General features: G+C 42.4%; 2 protein-coding genes across 5 annotated transcripts in view; one reads left to right on the forward strand and one right to left on the reverse strand.

The window, feature by feature from the left end:
- The window catches only part of LOC119651174 (congested-like trachea protein), a 35,625-nt gene that overhangs the window by 14,206 nt on the left and 2,483 nt on the right, over positions 1 to 18,936 (reverse strand). For all 4 annotated transcript variants that reach the window (XM_038054594.1, XM_038054596.1, XM_038054595.1 and 1 more), the window contains exon 3: positions 12,386 to 12,824. In XM_038054594.1, the coding sequence (XP_037910522.1) occupies positions 12,386 to 12,824 (439 nt within the window). The remainder of the gene's footprint in view (positions 1 to 12,385; positions 12,825 to 18,936) is intronic.
- Positions 6,235 to 12,365, forward strand: LOC119651173 (leucine-rich repeat-containing protein 15-like). Its single transcript, XM_038054591.1, has 3 exons — positions 6,235 to 6,647; positions 6,713 to 7,046; positions 10,493 to 12,365. Exons 1-3 carry the CDS (start codon positions 6,603 to 6,605, stop codon positions 12,151 to 12,153), a joined length of 2,040 nt encoding a protein of 679 aa, XP_037910519.1. The 5' UTR covers positions 6,235 to 6,602; the 3' UTR covers positions 12,154 to 12,365.

The raw sequence follows: 18,936 nt of genomic DNA on the forward strand, positions 1-18,936 counted from the left end.
TAGAATTCATCCGAAATATTTCCTGCTTGTTGTAAAAGGCGACTAAAAAGGATAGAGATTTATGGGCTAACGACCTGCAACTCCCGAAATTAGCTATGTTTTGTATACGGCTATCACGCGTCCGTATCTCACTGATCTTTCGGTTATGATTTTTGCTTTTGTTTGTTTATCATAGACTTTTGGAATGTACAATCGCTTCTCGAAAACGCTTATTGAGGCTCCCCAGAATGCTCACACGTTCGAACTTCAACGATACGGCTTGTTCTGGGGTTAAGCCAGGTAATATGGGGTTAAGCCAGGTAATATGGTTGGACCCAGAAGAGCACCCATCTAACTCCTGCGACATCGTGCTATTGTATTTTGAAAAGTCTTCCATAAGTAAGCATGAATCCGATATCGGCTTAATGCTTACCGCATTCACTACGTCCGCCATCTTGTCCTAAAAACAGGTATCACACAGAATACTTACTGTAAGATTCCGGTCCAAGATGAGGAATATATGAATGGTGCGGTGTTGCAAACCAATCGAGATTTTGAATGCCGAGAAGAAAGCGGGTTTTTATGACACAATGCAGTCCAAGTGACTTCCTAAAGGTCACATTGTGATCGTGGGGAAGTTGGGCTCTAGTAATACCTTGGCCGATTATGTGATGGGAAAACAGGGTCTCGTTCGACAATGGGAAAACTATCTTGTTAATCGGCCGTCAAACGTCTTAAACAAGGTCTGAATTGACTGCCGGAAAATGATGGCGAATGGAGAAGCAGAAGCTGCCGCAAATAATTAAGATTTCATGAAATAATTTGCAGGTGGTTGCAAGTGTCTCGAAGCTACTTTCACTCATCGGTAAATCCTGAGAATCTGAAATCTTTCCCAATGATATGATCGCCAAGATTCCGAAGAATGGAGGCCGTCTTGAGTGCGACAATTGGAGGGATATTTGTGTGCTTCTTGCCGTCGCAAAGATAATAACTAAAATTATCCTGGAACGCTTAAAAAACATCTCAAAAGTTAATCGGCAAAGAGCAGGCTAATTTCCACTCTGGATCTTCCTGCATTAAACACAGATTGCAGATTATTTTAGAACAGTGTGCGTACTTCAGATCTCCGCTTCACTTGCTCTTCACTGCGATTTCATGAAGGCTTTTGGCATCGTCAATAGGAATTGTATATGCAATGCTCTACGCAGGGGGAGGGCATTTCGAATGAGCTAATAGTTTTTATCAGAGCGACATATGATTTCTGAGGATTTTAAAGTCGAAAGCGGAGTTCGACAAGGTTACATTTTGTCGTCCGTATATTCCTTCTTGTTATCCATGACGTTTCTCCACCCTGCCTCGTCCGGAATACATGGAGCAATACATGACCATGGCATCCTTCCTCAAACCGTGCTCATGACTCGAACAACTCGATTACATTGATGATATCTATCTGTTCTCTCACCGAGATAGACTTTCGACAAATGGCTATCGATTTAGAAAGATAGACAGAGATAGGCAGAGTCGCACTGAAGGCAAGGTTCTCACCCTAACTAGTCATCGTACTCTTCCTATCTGCATCAACAGACAGAATATATCGAGGTTGTCGATCAATTTGTCCATCATGGTAGCCTTTTTTTGCCAATGGTGGCACGGAGCTCGATGTTACCCGACGCATTAACGGCTTTAAATCTGCCCTCACTGTTTTGTCTACAATTTGGGAATGCAAATACGTCAACACCAACATCAGTTTGAGATTGTTCATATCTGCCTCCGCCATATCATCAGTGTACTTTAGCCTGAGAAAATATCGAACGACAACCTGGGTCGGTGTACGGGCCAATTATCGGTAGATGCATTGTTTACCATCACATGCCATGCATTGGAACCCATTTTCCCAGGATGGCAGAAAAATGGAGCGCCCTAAAATCATATAGTGCAGAAGAGCAGAGGAGAAGTATAAGTTTCTCGGGAAGACCTGAATGGAGGCAAAGTGCAGGAGGACACGCTATACCCCGTTTAGGATATATGACCACCATATATCAATCTTCTATTGTGCATAGTTCCCTGTTGAACTTCAACCTGCTTTTCAAATGGCATTGTGTTAATATGATGATATTTATAACTCCCATAATTCTCAAAATTTAACTGTTTTCATCTCCGACCACTTGCTTCCATTTTTCTACAGTTCTTTCACTCTCTAACTTCTAGAATCCCTGATAGAAGCAATGCTGCACAAGTTTTCAAATATTTGAGTTTGTTTTGAATTTTGAGATGATTATAATTGAGGTCTATGCCAAATAAGATTGTAATTCCTTGAAGGCAATATTACAAAAGACCATAATAAACTGAACACTCTTTATGGGTAGATTTGTTTCGACTAGTCAAAGGACGACACTGACATTGATATCGAGTACCTTCATTACGTCAATTACAAAATCGATAATTTGCTCTCCGACCGGCGAGTTACCTTGATGGACGCAAAACTTCGAGCAGAAATCAAGGTGACAATTTGCTCATCCGCCACTTCTGCAATTTGATTTTTGGTTCACTTGTTGGTGAAGAGTAACACCTATGCAATGTCTGAGGCATCAACGAATACCGCTAGACGTGCATCTTGCTGAGGGAATACCAGTGTAGCCTCTAGCACCTCCTCCTCTTCAGACAAGTAGGCATTAAGAATCGAATGATGATGGACGCCCTTGAGCAAAAAATTACGGTAGAAGTTGTTCATACCCAAGAACCTTCTCAGATTTTGAACCGTTTTCGAAAACGAGAAGCTCGAAATTGTTTCGACTTTGACTGGGTCCGGTTGGATTCCTTCAGATCAGGTAATCAGGTGGCAGATGAATCTCACCTACACTTGTAAGAATTTGCATTTTTCAACGTTAAGTACTAGACCGACCTCAAGGAAACTTTAAAAAAATGCACTCGAGGTGGTCTAAATGCTCGGACTCAGAGGAAGACGTGTACAGATCATCATCCAAATAAACGAAACAGAAGTCGAGGTTTCGGAGTACAGAGTAGATGAATCTCTGAAAAGTCTGCGCTGGATAGCATAGCCCAAAAGTCATCTTAGTAAACTCGAAGAGTTCGAAAGGTGAGCTTACTCGTATTGTCGTTCTCAGAATATCTTTGTAAGCCATAGAGATTTGATGGTATGCCTTGTCCGTAATAATGAAGCGCCAAGAAAACGCTCGTCATTGCTTTAGACTCATGCCTACCTGCCTTCAGCCATACGTTCGGATCGACGAGGAATTTGATGCCGCGAGTTTCGACGATTGTGGTGGTAAGTTATGATTCCGGTATACGGGAAGAACCAAGACCTCAGCGTCAGCGTTTCCAGGTAGTTACGCCAGCTCAAGGGGTTCTAAATTGCGAAGCGATGCAGTGCTCACGGCAAGTCTAGTTTTTTCAGAGAAACTGCGGGCTCTAGTACATTTCGTGACCTTTCCGGCGAGCCTACGATGGTACCAACATGCCCCGGTACTTGTCAAAAGTTCTGACGAGCTACTACCCGATCGCCCTTTTCTGGAGGCGAGTCTAGACCGTGATCTAGTCCTACTTCCCGAACGCAAAGCACCGACGGCATTTTGCAACTTAGAAACAGTAGCTGTTAATGCTGCCGCCGTCCACTGTAGCTGAACCACCTGGCTTGATGTATCATGAGACACCTGACGAACCAAGGATCATGCGTGGAACTCATGAATTTTGCCCGCAATGGTGACTAACGTGCCCATAGACCCCGAATCAGCATATGCTAGGATACCTATGTGTTCTCCGAGAGCCTCTGCAGCCACAAAGACATTTCACGTAGTAGTTGGCTCAGCACACGGCCACCTAGCGGTAGCTCTGGCAATATGTGGTTAAGTTTGACCATCTCACTTAATGACACGCGTTTTATGAGCTGCTCTCTTAGTCTTTTGTAGGAGATAAGCTCAATTGTCTTCTCATCTAGCCCGACCAGCGCTTGATTGAAGCGTGTGGCGTCCATTGTGACGCCGGCAAAGCGAATTGGGCCTCGAGCTGGCGGAACCATGTTGCCGGCTTCCTATGCCAAAACAGCGGCACCCGTACGTTCACGGCAATTACTGAGGGATTTGCCTCTATTCTATCGGTAGACAAGCTAAGCGGAAGCGAAACAATCCACAAAGTTCAGCAACACACAAGGGAAACGAGGGCTGAAAGGAAGAAACGGAAGAAAATGAAAACGGTCCCGCAGGAGCAGGTATCGTTCTCAGAACGTATCTATCCGATAAATCTAAAAAAAAAACAACACAATAATGCATTTATACGAAATCTAGTCCGCAAAATATCTACCGCTCCGATATCTGCACAAATATAATCAATAATGGTACAATATATTACCATATTTTAGAAATTTACTCGAAAACCTCCCTCCATCATCCTAAAAGTACCAAATTTGGCACAATATAGGCAACAATTGAACGCAATTCAACTATTATTAACAAAGTTATAGAAAGTCAAAATTTTGGACTTTGCGTAATTTTTTTGCACTCTCAGACGTGTTTGACGTCATCATATGTATAAAGTGAACTTATATGAAGGGCGGGTCCATGGAGTTTTTTTAGTTATTTGTTTATCAACATCATTGCTGGAGACAGGCATGTGTATGTATAGATGGACATACGTGTACGCCAGGACCAGCCGTATTTAATTTACGTACATATAGCATATATAGAGTAAAGTGGAAATGAGTGAATGTGTGTTAAATCAATTTAGATGCGTATATATAGATGTGTAAATCAATATAAAAGACAATGTGCGTGTGTTTGTTTAGGATGAACGCAATATTTATGACTTTAATATGTATGCATGTACATACTTGTACATATGAAGAAATAGTTTACATTTTTGCTGACGGACGAATGCATAGAGAGTTGCTCACATAAAATGAGCACAAAACTTTTACACCCGAACCACCAAAGTTTTCTTTAAATATCCCAACAATATTTTTGAACAATTCGAAGTTAAACTAAATTAATTAACAAATTTAACCGGGAAAATTCTTGATCCATTGGATCGTCACGGATATCCTACTGTAGATGGGTGAACAACGTTTCAGCGGCCTTCCTTTTTTCACTGACGATACGTTGATATCAACGACGGATTGCTTCTTCGCTCCGCGATCTTTTCGAACTTGGCAGGCTTGGCGTAAAAAGTTGTTCCGGTATCTTGAATGTGATGACGTGAAAAACTTTTTAGGAAAAGTCTTGAATGACCAAAAGGAGTCTTTGCGAACTGCTTGTCGCTTATGTGGTCGCCCGAGATTATTACCCTGATTTGACTCAGGTACTCATTCATAGCTGAGTCGACTGGTATTCGACGTCAAATGCAGGTTGAAAAACGGCAACCCAAATTACGGAAGTGACTGATAAGAAACTGACATGACTGAAAGACAGGAATTACGTTTTAATATTTCTTTCATCAATTACTCAGATCATCAGACTCAAATCAGAACGAAATTGTTTGTTGACTTTTGCACAGCTTTTCTTCCACTGACACACTGTCAAAAATTATTATTATCATGGTCAACACAATTCCAAATTAAGTGCGTTCGACACGTAAGTTGCTCGCCCCGTGAGCGTGGAGGCATTCAATGGACTGAAGTGACCTTTCCTTAAACACCCCGACTACGCTGATGATATTTGCTTGCTCTCACACCGAGTTATGGTCCTTGGCCAACTGGTTCCGGATTTGGAGGGGAAAGCAAGCAGAGTTGGTCCAAAGACTAAGACCAACAAAACCAAAGTTCTTAGTCTGACGGTTCATCGTACTCTCCCTATGTGCAGACATTGATCAATTTGCATATTCAGGAATCCGTGTTTTTGCCCGAACGGTTGCACCGAACTTGATGTCGCTCCACGCATCAATAGTCGATTCCCCTCCGTTCGTTTAGGCTCAACAAACAGGAGTAACAGATTTTCTCTTCCAAAATTATCCATCTAATTATAATTACTATGCCATGGTAATTACTCATTGCCTATTTTTTTTTAAATAAAGATTACATAAGGTTCTATTCTACTAGACAGAAATACGAACATATTTGGACTCGAGACTTAAACATACTTTGATTAATACGGAAATCTACACATCCAACACAGGAAAATATACGAGTATCTCGTAAAAAAAGATTCCACTCTCTAAATGATAATTCAAATTCTCACGCATTTCGAGATATATCAAGTCCCCGCTATCTGGTTGCAACGACTATCAGCTACCAAAACAATTTTACGTTACAACTTCTTCAAACTAGTATGTTGGTTGGCTAGAGAGCGAAAACGAAACAAAAAATGATTAAAACAAAAACTCAAAAGATAAAAATACGCTTCAACCATACTTTATTCTGTAATCACTGGAAAACGATAAGAACATCCTTTACTCGCCACACAAAATCTGTTTCCTTCTTGGCTAACAGCAAGTCGACTTATAGAAGCGCTGATTAAAGGTTGTTAGTACGAAGCATTTATTACAGTTCTAATTATTAGAGTAAACATGTGAAACGAATGTAACGCGAATTGTAAAGTTATTAAGATTGAAGAACGTGGAAAAGGTGCTACATATTTTTTTTTTTTTGCAAAATTGGTGAAAATATTCAATTTAAAATGAGAAGATATTCGTGTGTGATTGCAATCGTCATCTTCTTATTAGTGAGTATCCGGAATTGGAATCGAATGTGCTTCAGAATTATAATGTGGAAAATTTATTTAAATAGAAATGTGCTGTGGCTGAAATATCTGAAGATTCTCAAATAATTTGCCCCAATGAGTGCACTTGCAAATATACACATTTCATGGATTTATCGATTGCTCGATGGATTAACTACAGGGATAAATTCGAAATCGGAACCCAGAAGCAACAAGAGGATCCCGTTAATGATAATGAAGCACTTTTTGCAGGAGATGATACATTTGAAAGGAATCCAATGATTAGATTTGCAATGTGTTTTCTTCAAAGTGGCCATCATCCGAAAGATCTAATAAGTGTTCTCCCTCAAGATATCCAAGCCTTGGTGCTTATGTGCAGTGGAAATGAGAAGAATATTTCACGTGAGTGTGTTCAAAATTGTTAATATTAACAGAAAAAATTTATTTGTAGTACAATAATTTGCATAAAAATAGATGTAGTCAATGGATTCAAGCGATACAAAGCCAGAAATTGTATCGTGAAATATCTCAAATTAAAAATTCTCTTTAAGTGGCTAGACCACAGCAGCAACTTAAAAAAATCCATCCTTTTTGGTGAATGAACACCCTGACAATTTAAGAATGGTATACCCAAGGATTAAGACGGGAGAAATATCTAAATACTTTTATTTTGAGTTTTAGCGTAACCCCTCTTTGTTCGATGCGAACATACCGAAAACTTCAGACGTTGGCGAAACTCATAACTCAAACAAATCTTGACAGGTTGACTTAAAGCTTTAACTATATATTTCCAACAATATTCTGTATGGAAGTACATAGGATTTTGCGATTTCGGACGATTTTTACCAAAATTCTTTTTTTAAAAGCGCGTCGTTTTTAGAAAAATAGACATATTGGAAAAATTCTACGTATTTCCCTAGCTATGTACGTGTATAATCGAAAAAAGAAGAGACCCCAGGAGGATCGACTGGAGAAAGTTTTGTCAGGTAATTAAGAAAAACTCTCCGGTGCGCAAATTGGTAGGATTGGCACGACAGACGAACTGGAGTCAAAGGTCGGGGCTCTGGAGAAGGCATTCGATACCGCCTTTAAAGTCTCGTGCCCTACTAAGTACAGCAAAAAGATCGTGCCACCGTGCTGGAATGAAGATTTCTCTAGCCTCAGGAAGCTGAACAGAGAAATCTTCAACATCTGCTACAGCCAAAAATACTGACAGCCATACAAGGACTGCCTGAAGAAGTACAAGTCGGCCATCAGGACCGCCAAGAGGCGGTCTTGGCTGGAGTATTGTCAGAACATCGAAAGCACAAGTGAATCCGCGAAGCTCAGTAAGATTCTCTCCAAGGAACATAAGACCCCATCCTTTCTCAAAAAGTCAGAACGCTCCTGGACGGAATCTTCTAGCGAAATATTGAAGCTGCTGGTTCAAACGCACTTTCCCTCCAGCGAGGAGGACGGTGAGTCAGAACCTTGCTTGGAGGGTTTGCGGTAACCCGAGCTGTGCGAGACTATCAAATCGGTAATTACCGAGAATAGGATTGGCTGGGGTGTAAACAGCTTTTCCGCATACAAGTCTCCAGGCCCAGATGGCATAATGCCAGTCATGCTACAGAAGCAGCAGAAAAATGTTTTGCCGTGGCTTGTTAAAATTTACCGGAGCTGCATCTCTTTAGGATACGTACCGCAGTCCTGGAGGCACGCACGAGTGGTTTTCATACCAAAAGTGAGCAGGCGCGGTCATGAGTCCGCGAAGGACTTTCGACCAATCAGCCTGACCTCTTTCGTGCTGAAGACCCTAGAACGCGTCCTAAACATTCACTTAAGAATGATTATGGGGATAACGCCTTTCTCTAAGTCCCAGCATGCCTACCTCCAAGGAAAATCCACAGAAACCGCCCTTCACGAGGTAATTGGCACGGTTGAGCGGTCGCTGCAGTACAAGCAGTATACCCTTGCTGTCTTCTTGGATATAGAGGGAGCTTTTAACAACGTCAGTACCAACGCCATCAAGTAAGCCTTGACCGATATTGGATTGGAGGGGTATCTCACGCATTGGATTATATCCATGCTGAGTACCAGGATAATCCAGTCGGATCTGGGAGGCAACCAGTTAACCAGAATCGTGAACAGAGGCACGCCCCAGAGTGGCGCCATCTCACCGGTGCTCTGGTTAATAGTAATGGACAGCATTATGAACGACATCATGGAAGAAGCGTTGCGAAAGGTGTGCCTGTGGGCCGCAAGATGCGGACTCAGCATAAATCCAACCAAAACGCAACTGATGCTATTCACCACCAAGCAAGGATACCTGAATTCCATCTACCACGGCTGAATGAACAAAGATTGGTTCTTTCCGCTAATGTAAAGTATCTGGATGTAATCCTGGATCCTAAGCTAAATTGGAGGTTGAACATAGAACTGAGGGTTAAAAAGGCCTGTATAGCCTTCTATGCCTATAAGAGAACCTTTGCAAAGAAATGAGGTCTCCGGCCGAGGATGGTTCTCTGGATGTACACCGCTGTAGTGCGTCCGATCCTAACGTACGGCTGTATTGTATGGTGGCAGGCTTTGAAGAAGAAATACAATAGAACGAATAATAGGATTCAAATAACCGCGTGTGCAGGTGCTACGGGGGCTCTGCAGTCTTGCCCGGCAGATGCTCTCAATGTACTCCTGCATCTCCTCCCCCTCGACCTCCACATAAAATATGTTGCAGCGTGCAGTGCCGTCAGATTACGTGAGTCCGGATGCTGGGCAGCGAAGTCCTACGGCTACAGCAACATCCTAGATGAAATACCTCGAAAATACATCCCCCATGGACTATGTCACACGCAAGCTGAACTTCACGAGTAACTTTGCTGTGGACCTTCCAACCAGGGCAAAGTGGAAGACCGGCGGCGTGTTGCAAGACTATGACACAGTATTCTTTACGGACGGATCAAAGATGGCCTATTGAGTTGGCGCGAGGTTTTTCTCGAATACACATGGTGTATCCAAGTCGTATGGTCAGGTTTCGCCAGTGTATTCCAGGCGGAAGTACTGGCGATATTGGAAGTCTGTCGATGACTGGCACGTGATTCGAGCCCCAAGCGTAACATAGCCATTCTGACCGACAGCCAAACGGCCAGCAAGGCCTTGTACTAAACGACGACATCTTCCCGGCTGGTGGGGCAGTGCAGAGACGCGCTTAACCGTCTGAGTGGCACGCTCAAGGTCACTCTCCTCTGAGTTCCCGGACATAGGAACATAGAGGGGAATGAGCGAGCTGACGGATTGGCCAGGCAAGGCTCTGCTCTTAGCAGTCCCTCGGCGAATACAGTCGGTGTTCCGCTGGCGGCTGTCGGGGGCCGAGTCTACTCGCACTACCTAGCAGCCGCGGGTCTGAGATGTCGAAGGCTTACAAGCCGTGCCAAGTCAAGAAGAATTATGTTTATTATATTATGTACGTGTAGAATCGAAAAAACAATGCTTTGTTCACCGTAAATGAAAAATTGAAGGTGAAATTCGTCCGGCCGCGCAACTCTCCAAAAAGAAAGCGTCGCCGGAGGAAAGCTGTGTAGCCCCCTTTTCTTTCCATTGCTTTAAGGAAACAATAATTTATACAGATTATCATATCTATAATCAGAATTATAATTAACTCATTCTCCCACTGAAAAAAAACCCAAAATAAACTTATTTACTACTTATTCAAACAGTATTTGTTACAAAATTCTCTTCTCAATACTCGCAGATTATTAGTTAAACTTCAAAGCCCAATATTATATCAAGGAATTCCAAAAGACACGTTTCAGTCTCTTAAAAATTCCTAAACTTCGGTAATTAACTCTTAATTCTTAATCTATTTCCAGTTACGACAAGCGACTTGAACGTCTTAACCGAGCTTACAACTCTGGAAATTCGTGGCCCACCCAGCCGAAATATTCAAATAGTTATCGACGAACCGTTGAGATCCATTCAAAATGTTAATTTCGAATACATTCAGCTAAGCGGAAGCGAAACCTTCAAACGCACATCAAATTCAGTTCACCCTAGTGAAATATTCGACTATGTACCGGACAGCGAAAAAGTCACGTATAATGTTTCCGTTGAATTGGAAGTAGAAGAGGAAGTCGAGATTCTGCCATACGATGTCTACATAATGGAAATTAAAAAAAGTCAAATGCCGTCATTTTTCGGCTGGAATGATATGGAAGTTCTAAGAATTCATAATTGTAAACTGGATGAATTGCATTGGGAAATGTTTGATGGACTCGCTCATCTCGAGCACTTATCGCTAGAACACAATGAAATCAAAATAGTTCCGGCTTTTGCATTCTATGGAGCATTGCATATAAAGACGTTATCACTGGCCCACAATTTCATTCTCGACTTGAATTATCGCTCACTGGCGGGGCTACTGGATTTACAACATTTAGATCTGAGTCACAATAGTATATCGAAATTGTCGGAGTTGACATTCCCGCCGTTTCCTAACCTTCGATCAATTGATTTCCGTAACAATCCTATAAAATATGTGTTCACAGATACTTTTGGTGTGATGAACCGAACAGAAACCTTGTATATCGGATCAGAAAGTGTGCAATTGGAACTTTCTACGACCCACCCGTTCAAGCCTCTCACCGAATTACGTTTCTTATCGATTTCAAATGCTTTTGTAGAATCTTTGGGACAAAATGTCTTCAAAGGACTTCACAAATTGGAGGTCTTGAAGCTACAAGGCAACATTTCAAAGGTAGAGTTTGATGCATTCATTGAGATGCCCAGCTTACGTGAACTTCATATGAGCAACTGCACTTTGGACGAAATCTCAATGGACGCGTTTATCGGATGCACTAATCTTAAAATTATCGATCTCTCCAGTAACAACCTCTCTTACATTCCCCCTGGGTTACTTGATGATCAAACCCAGCTTGCTGAGATCTACTTGCAAGAAAATCGACTCAGTTACTTACCATCGAATTTCTTTTCTAATCCAAATTTGAAATTAGCTCGGCTTAATGGTAACCCTTGGAAATGTTCGTGCGATATGACGACCTGGGATCCAAACATAACAAATCAGCGACGAACTCTTTCTCAAGAACGATGCATCCGTGAATTCCATACAGGCAAGGTGGTATCCTGCAGAACAGTGGATGTTTATAAGTTCGATCATAAACTGGCCCCAAGGTGCCGAAATGTTAAAAATCGCACAGTTTACTACGCGTTGCGAAAAGAGTTGAAATGCATTTCAAGGAAAAGGACGATCAAAAACCATCCTAGGAATATAGACACTGCTAAATTCAACCGCAAATATAAGCTGCTGGAGAAAAAACAGAATCGCCATAAATCCAAAGTTGCCAGCAATCAGCCAATATCAAGAAAGGCGAGACTACGAGTAGTCAATGACGTGGGAAGTACAAAAGATCTGAACTCTCTCAGGCACTTGAGTCTGAACAATAACGCAGATGCACATGACAAAAACAGCGTTTTAGGTAATATCGATTCGTATGAATCATTTAATTTTATTTAGATATTTTTAAAATATTTTTGTAAATTTATAACTACGTATGTAATAAAACCGAATTGATATGGGCTAAAATAGTGATTGTAACTCCCAACATTTGATTTAGTAAATCTCTACAGCGAGTGCAAATGTTAGGAATATAAAGCCTATATTTATCCAATTATATATCAAAGCATATTTTCTGACTGAAATAAAAATAAACCACAATGTAAATAAATGAATCTCGCCTTTTACCTACCTCTTAAAAGCGTTGCACATGTTCCTTTGTAGATACCGCGCAGTCCCCCTTCTTTGTACAATTTTTTGGCACAATCTACCATACCATCATATTTTTTTGGTTGATCACCACCTTGTTGGATTTGTAGTAAGCATTTGATTCTTTCACCTGGTGCCATTATGCTAGTAGTAAAAACACCGGAGAAAGCACCCGCAAAAAACAACTGTCCATAAGTTAATTTATCGCTCGGATCCGTGCCAATTTGTTGAAGGCGTTTACCTAAACCGAAACCAAAGAAACTGATTGCGAAAATAGGTGCGACACCGGTCAACGGTGCCGACATTCCTTTATATAGGCCACGAAAGCCTTCGCGTTTCACCGTTTTGGCGGCACAATCGAATGTTCCTTTGAACATAGGTTGTTCGCCGGGAGCTGGTGTGGGCATTGTTTGTAAACGGACCTGCAATGAATTACATTATTCAGAAGATATTTGACAAAATGCAAACGACCCGTTACATGTGTGTTTGAAGTTCATTGCATATCTGAGTGTTTGAGCCCTCTCACTTAGGATTTTACCATTTTTCACCATTCCATCAAAAGCACTATAGTCAATACTTTACTCTGTGTCCGGTGCAAGGATCGAAGCGTAGATAAAATACACCGCATTCCAAATATTTAGAAGTCAAGTTTACGGAACAAAAGCCACATAAATTGGAAACCAATTTCTCCGGCATGAGTCACTCCTAATTGGAATACACTCATTTACAGTGAGATTTGTGTTTCTTGTTTCTGTTGTGTTGAAATAATCTTAATGGTTCGAAAAAGAAGTGAATTGAATTTAAAAAAAATAAAAGTGTTACAAAAAGCGATCAAGTTTCGAAACAGCATGAAGGATGGTAGTCTTTGGATGGAGTAAACAATTTTACAAGGCGGATTTCCGTGCGTTATAATTCATACACATGACGTGTTTTTCAATTAATTAAAGGGAGCAAATACCACCTTGTCAGCACTTCGGTAACGCTGCTCCCAGGGCAGAGGTCAGGCAGCGTCTGATGAGTTGCCTCTCCCCTGGACGAAACCGCATGTCATAAGTATTTTTCTTACTCATTTTGTAAAATTTTTTCATGTTTGTGTTCCATTTTTATTTTATATTTCTCCGAAACCAGATTTACATCTACTTTTACAAAGTAGAAAAGTTGGACTCATATGTACCGCACGAACTGACGGAACTGCAGGCGGTCGACCGCAAGAACAAGTGCGTATCTTTGTTGATTCGCAATACACGATTGCCGTTTCTACGACAAATCATCACTTGCGATGAAAAGTGGATGTTGTTCGACAAACGAAAACGATCAAGCAAATGTGTGGATAGGAATACACCCCCGGACATACCCCTAAACCGAAATTCCATGAAAAGAAGTTTATGGTTACCATATGGTACCTCTCAGCCTTGATGAATGTCAGAACATATAGGGGGCCAATATAGGCTCGGGCCACTATCTCGTTGGCATGGTGCACCGAGCTCGAGTTACGACACCACCCCTCTGACAATCAGGTGAGAGTGAATACTGAAGCCATCCGCAACACAGCCTTCACACCTATAAGAAGGGAATGGATGCCGCAATAACCACAATCAACAGAGATCCTGGAGATGAAGCATCATCTCAAAGAACGCGAGCACGCGCAGAGACTTATCACGAACTCCGTCGAGCGGAGAAACGACTTTACAGACGGATAAAGGAAGCCTGGGAGAACCAACAAGTCTGTGAACTAGAAAAGTACAGGGAGCAACCGCACCAGGCGCGGAAGTTGTTTCCAACAAGTCAGCAGGATGAAGCCTTATGCACCCCGATGCTCATTCTGTCAAAACCGAGACAAAAAGGAAATCTGATTTCTGACAGAATGGGCATATTGGAGTGATGGGTTGAGTATTTCGATGAACTACTAAACAACCAAAATATCGGCGAGTTGGAGGTCCCGCCAATTGAAGACGACCAACAAATGCTGCCACCACTAAGCATGGAAGAACCAGTCCGTGCAATCCATTAGTTTAAAAATAATACGTCGCCAGGAGCCGATGAAATTACAGCCGAATTGGTTAAATATGGAGGCGACCAACTACACCAAGCAGTTCCCCAACTGATGTTCAAAGCCTATAAGGGCAATATCTATGGTAGAAAAAGAAGACAAGGCAGACCCTGCCTAAGATGGAGCAATGGCGTAGGTCAGGACGCCAGATAGCTTTTAGGGATATCAAATTGATGGACCTCGGCGCAAAACCGGGATGTCTGGAGCTGCTTATTAAGGCAGACCTAGACCGGATACCGGTTGTTGCGCCGTTGATGATGATGATGATGATTATCGGTGGCATTCTCCGTGCTGTGTTCTTTCCTCAAACACCTCGACTCCGCTAAGGATATCTGTTTATTCTTAGCCAAATGGCTCTGGATTTGGAAAGAGAGGCAAGTATAATTGAATTGAAAACAAACACCAACAAAACCAAGTTTCTCAGTCTGACGCGTCGTCGCCCTCTCCCTATCTACATGACTGGACAGAGCATCGAAAGCCTTGATCAATTTGTACATCTAGGAAGCGTTGTTTCCTTTGAAGGCTCTATTGACCGCTGTAAGTGATGATGAGCGTGACGCACTCGAACTTCGATACCGAACAAAAACCCGAGAAGTTCACCGTAGTGTGCGCCGTGAAAAAAGAGAGTTTGCTATTGCGTTAGTCAGGGAAGCAGTAGATGCCTCTGAACGCAATGATTTCGAAAGTGTATAACGCATCACAAAAGAGCTTGCATGTGGCCACAATTCTTTCGATGAACCTGTGAAGGCCCTCGACGATCAATTTCTTATCCACGATGAGGAGCAACTGAAGAGATGAAAAGAACACTTTACCATGGTTCTTAACCATATCACATCCAGTGGGGTTCCCCCTTTTATCGATGAAAACGTAGCACCTGCAATTACTACAGATCTGCCGACGGTGGCACCGAACTGGATGACCGATGCATAAACAGCACTAGATCCACTTTAGCTGCCTTGCCTAAAGCCTAGAAATGCACTTACCTCAACAAAAAGATCAAGTGGAGACTGTTCTGTGCTAGTGTTCTTTCTGTGTTTTGATATGAGAATAGCACAAGAAAAGTGAACAACACTGTTACCCAGAGGCTTCAAGCCTTCATGAACACGTGTCCCCATCGTACCATCCGAGTACACTGGCTTGATACCATCCGAAACGAAGAACTTGGTTGGCGCCCAGGCCTGGTACTCTTATGTACCGTAATCGAAAAGCGAAAGTGGTAGTGAATAGGTCACACATTAAGGAGAGGGCGACAATTGTATTGCTGACTACACCATCCAATAGAATTTACCCTCCCTAGATGTTCGACGGGTGGGTCGTCCCAAGGGCACTTGGCGCAGAACAGTACAAGGGGAGTTCGGGCGTCTCGGGAAGCCTTGAGGGAGATGAAACCGATTTACTAATAACTAATGGGGAAATTGAGAGGCTAGATCGAGTTATTCCGACTTTCTCAAAGGTGTCCATTATAATCAAGGAAAGCGATATCAGCACATTAACACGCTCCAACAAAGCTTAAATTTAGGCGTACTTTTAAATGCTACTTTTTAAAGCTTAAAATATTAAAAAAAAAATTACCTAATATTTTTTGCTGAGAATTGCCTGAAAAATCGGCTGGCATACAGTTTTTCCGGTAGTTTTGAAACACCCATGCCATAAAATTTGCTAAAATAAATGTCCAATGTGTTCCAGTGAAATGGTCGAGTTATTCGATAAACTGTGGAAATTCGTGGAAAGGGGTAGGTCATCGAATCAATACCTGACCGCTAGTAACGAGGCATTATCTGCCCCATACATACGGTGTCCGGATAGCTGAGTGGTTAGAGCACAAGGCTGTCGTACGGAAGGTCGCGGTTCAAATCTCACTCAGCTGTGAATGAGTACCTGAGCCAAATCAAGAGTAATAATCTCGGGCGAATGCAATGCTGACTACATCGCCTCCTACAGTGTACTGTAGTGTACCGTTGCGGTCTTGAATGAAAAGCTCTAACGCACTTCAAGGCCCTAATCCAATATGGATTGTTGCGCCAACGATTATTATTATATTATACATAAAAAGGGGAATGTCACGCAGTGCAGCAATTATTTCACGTTGCTGAGTACCATCTATAAGATATTCTCCACTATCTTACTAGGCTGGATAGCCCCATACGCCTAGAACATCATCGCCCCACACCAAAGAATCTTCACTGCAGGTAAATCAGCAACAGATCAGATTTTCTCTCTGAAGCAAGTGATGGAAAAACTGCTGGAATATGGCCATCAGTTGCACCATCTTTTCATCGATTTTAAAGCCGCCCATGACAGCATAGCCAGGGTAAAACTGTACACGGTCATGAGAGAATTCGGTATCCCGACGAAATAAGACTGGGTGACCCTGACCAATGTGCCAGGCCAGATAAAAGCAATAGGATCACTCTCGAGACCATTCAACATCAACAATCTAATACAAGGGGATGCCTGATCATGCGTCCTCTTCAACCTGGCAAGAGGCACCATCCTTATCAAATCCACCCAACTACTGGCCTACGCTGATGATATTGACATTATGGGAAGAACAACCCTAGATGTACAGTCTACCTCCATGCAGATCGAGCAGGCGGCGCGAGGTGTCGGAATGCACATTAATGAAGGCAAGACGAAGTACATGGTGGCAATATCAGCGCCAAAAACCAAAGAACGAACAACATCGATTCGCGCTGATCAAACAAGAAGAATAAAGATAGGAGACTACAACTTTGAGACGGTTGAAAATTTCTCCTTGCAATCCATATTTCATGAGCCCTACCCAACACCAAACTCCAAAGAAAGAAGAATTAGGGGACTACTGACCCCCGCAAAGCAAATGGCCACAAAGAAAAGAGCATCCTCCAACCATCACAAAACCATTAAAGAATTAAAAGGGAGACCCGTCTATTACTTACCAGCAGACAAAGAAAGCGCAGTGGTAATCATGGACAAAGGAGCATACGACGACTTAGAACGCCAAAAATTGGAAGAAGGTAAGTTTCACGTCATCAGGAAGGATCCTCTGACAGACTCCGTTAAAAGAGTGGAAAAGGCCCTGGCGGAATGCAGCAGAATTGAAAATGCCTAAGCCATCTCTGCCCAGAATCAAATGCCTCTCCAAAATACATAAAGAAGGCAACGAGGTCAAAGAGATAATCGTAGCAACGAATTCCCCGACCCAAAATTTTTCGAAGTGTCTCTTAGAAGAAGCCAAAAGATTAGGACTAAAAATAAGAAAACGAGCAGTGGGAAACAGCCGAGAAGTCATGGCCAGACTCAACGAGGCCGGGGTATAAAAAGTGATGACGTAAAAGCGCTGTTCCCGAGCGTAATGATGAAGGAAGCTCTACACTTGTTCGAGGAGTGGATCACAACACACGAAAACTCATCCGAATGGAGGAAGAAGGCTAAATTGTATAAGAAACCGGCCTTCGCGTGCATGAGTAAATCCTATTTCACATTCAGGAATAAATTTTATAACACAACCTCCGGGGCAGCAGCCACCTCTCACGGCTGCTATGCGAGATATTTATGGAGAACCTGAAGAATGAACTCGAGGAAGCTGGGGCACTCCCGAGATTCTGGATCAGATACGTGGATCATATCAAAAGGGAAGAAGCAAGAACAATCCTCGAGAAACTCAACCGAGCACACAGGAACACCGATTTTATCATGGAGATCGAAAAAGAAGGACAGATACCGTTCCTAGACTTAAAAATAATCCGGGAAAGAGGGGATTTTGAATTCGACATCTACAGGAAACCGACGCAGACACAGCGGACCATCACATACACCTCAAACCACGATATCCATCATAAGATGGCGGCATACAACTTTATGATTCACAGGATGGTCACAACACCGCTCAATGAGGAGAGAAGAAATTAAGAAGTGAATTACATCCTGGAGACAGCCAAGAAAAGTGAATACAACAGGAACCTCATCGAAAACCGGATCAAAAAGAAACTACGCCAGGCTTCAAGACAGCAACACTCTTATGAAGACATAGCCTAGGCAATAGATAACACTAGCCTAGTCGAGTCGGACGCAGAGCATCAAAAGGCGGCTACATAAACGTGGATTCCAGGTCACCGCGACCAGTAGACGATACCTACTTAGGACCCGATTACAATTAGCCAAAGACAAGAAAGAGTGTACGGAAAAAAACGGCATTTATAAGATCTCCTGCCCGGAATGCCACAAGATTTACGTAGGACAAACAAAACGGCTAGTTCACACCAGGGTGTTATAAAACTTAAAGATAAGGTTCGCGGTTGCCAGACATATAATAGAGCAGGAACATCATATGTCGTTGGACAACGCCAATAACTTCAAGGAAGTGAACGACGTTAGGAGACTAGATTCCTAGGAGAGTCTCCACATTTCTAAAATTCCCGCGAAAAAAGGTTAAACATGGCCAACAATATTTCCATCTTGGTGGAACTTTTAAGAAGGGCTAGGAGAAGACTAGAAGATATTAT

This window comes from Hermetia illucens, chromosome 3, assembly GCF_905115235.1.
Source record: "Hermetia illucens chromosome 3, iHerIll2.2.curated.20191125, whole genome shotgun sequence".
NCBI lineage: Eukaryota > Metazoa > Arthropoda > Insecta > Diptera > Stratiomyidae > Hermetia > Hermetia illucens.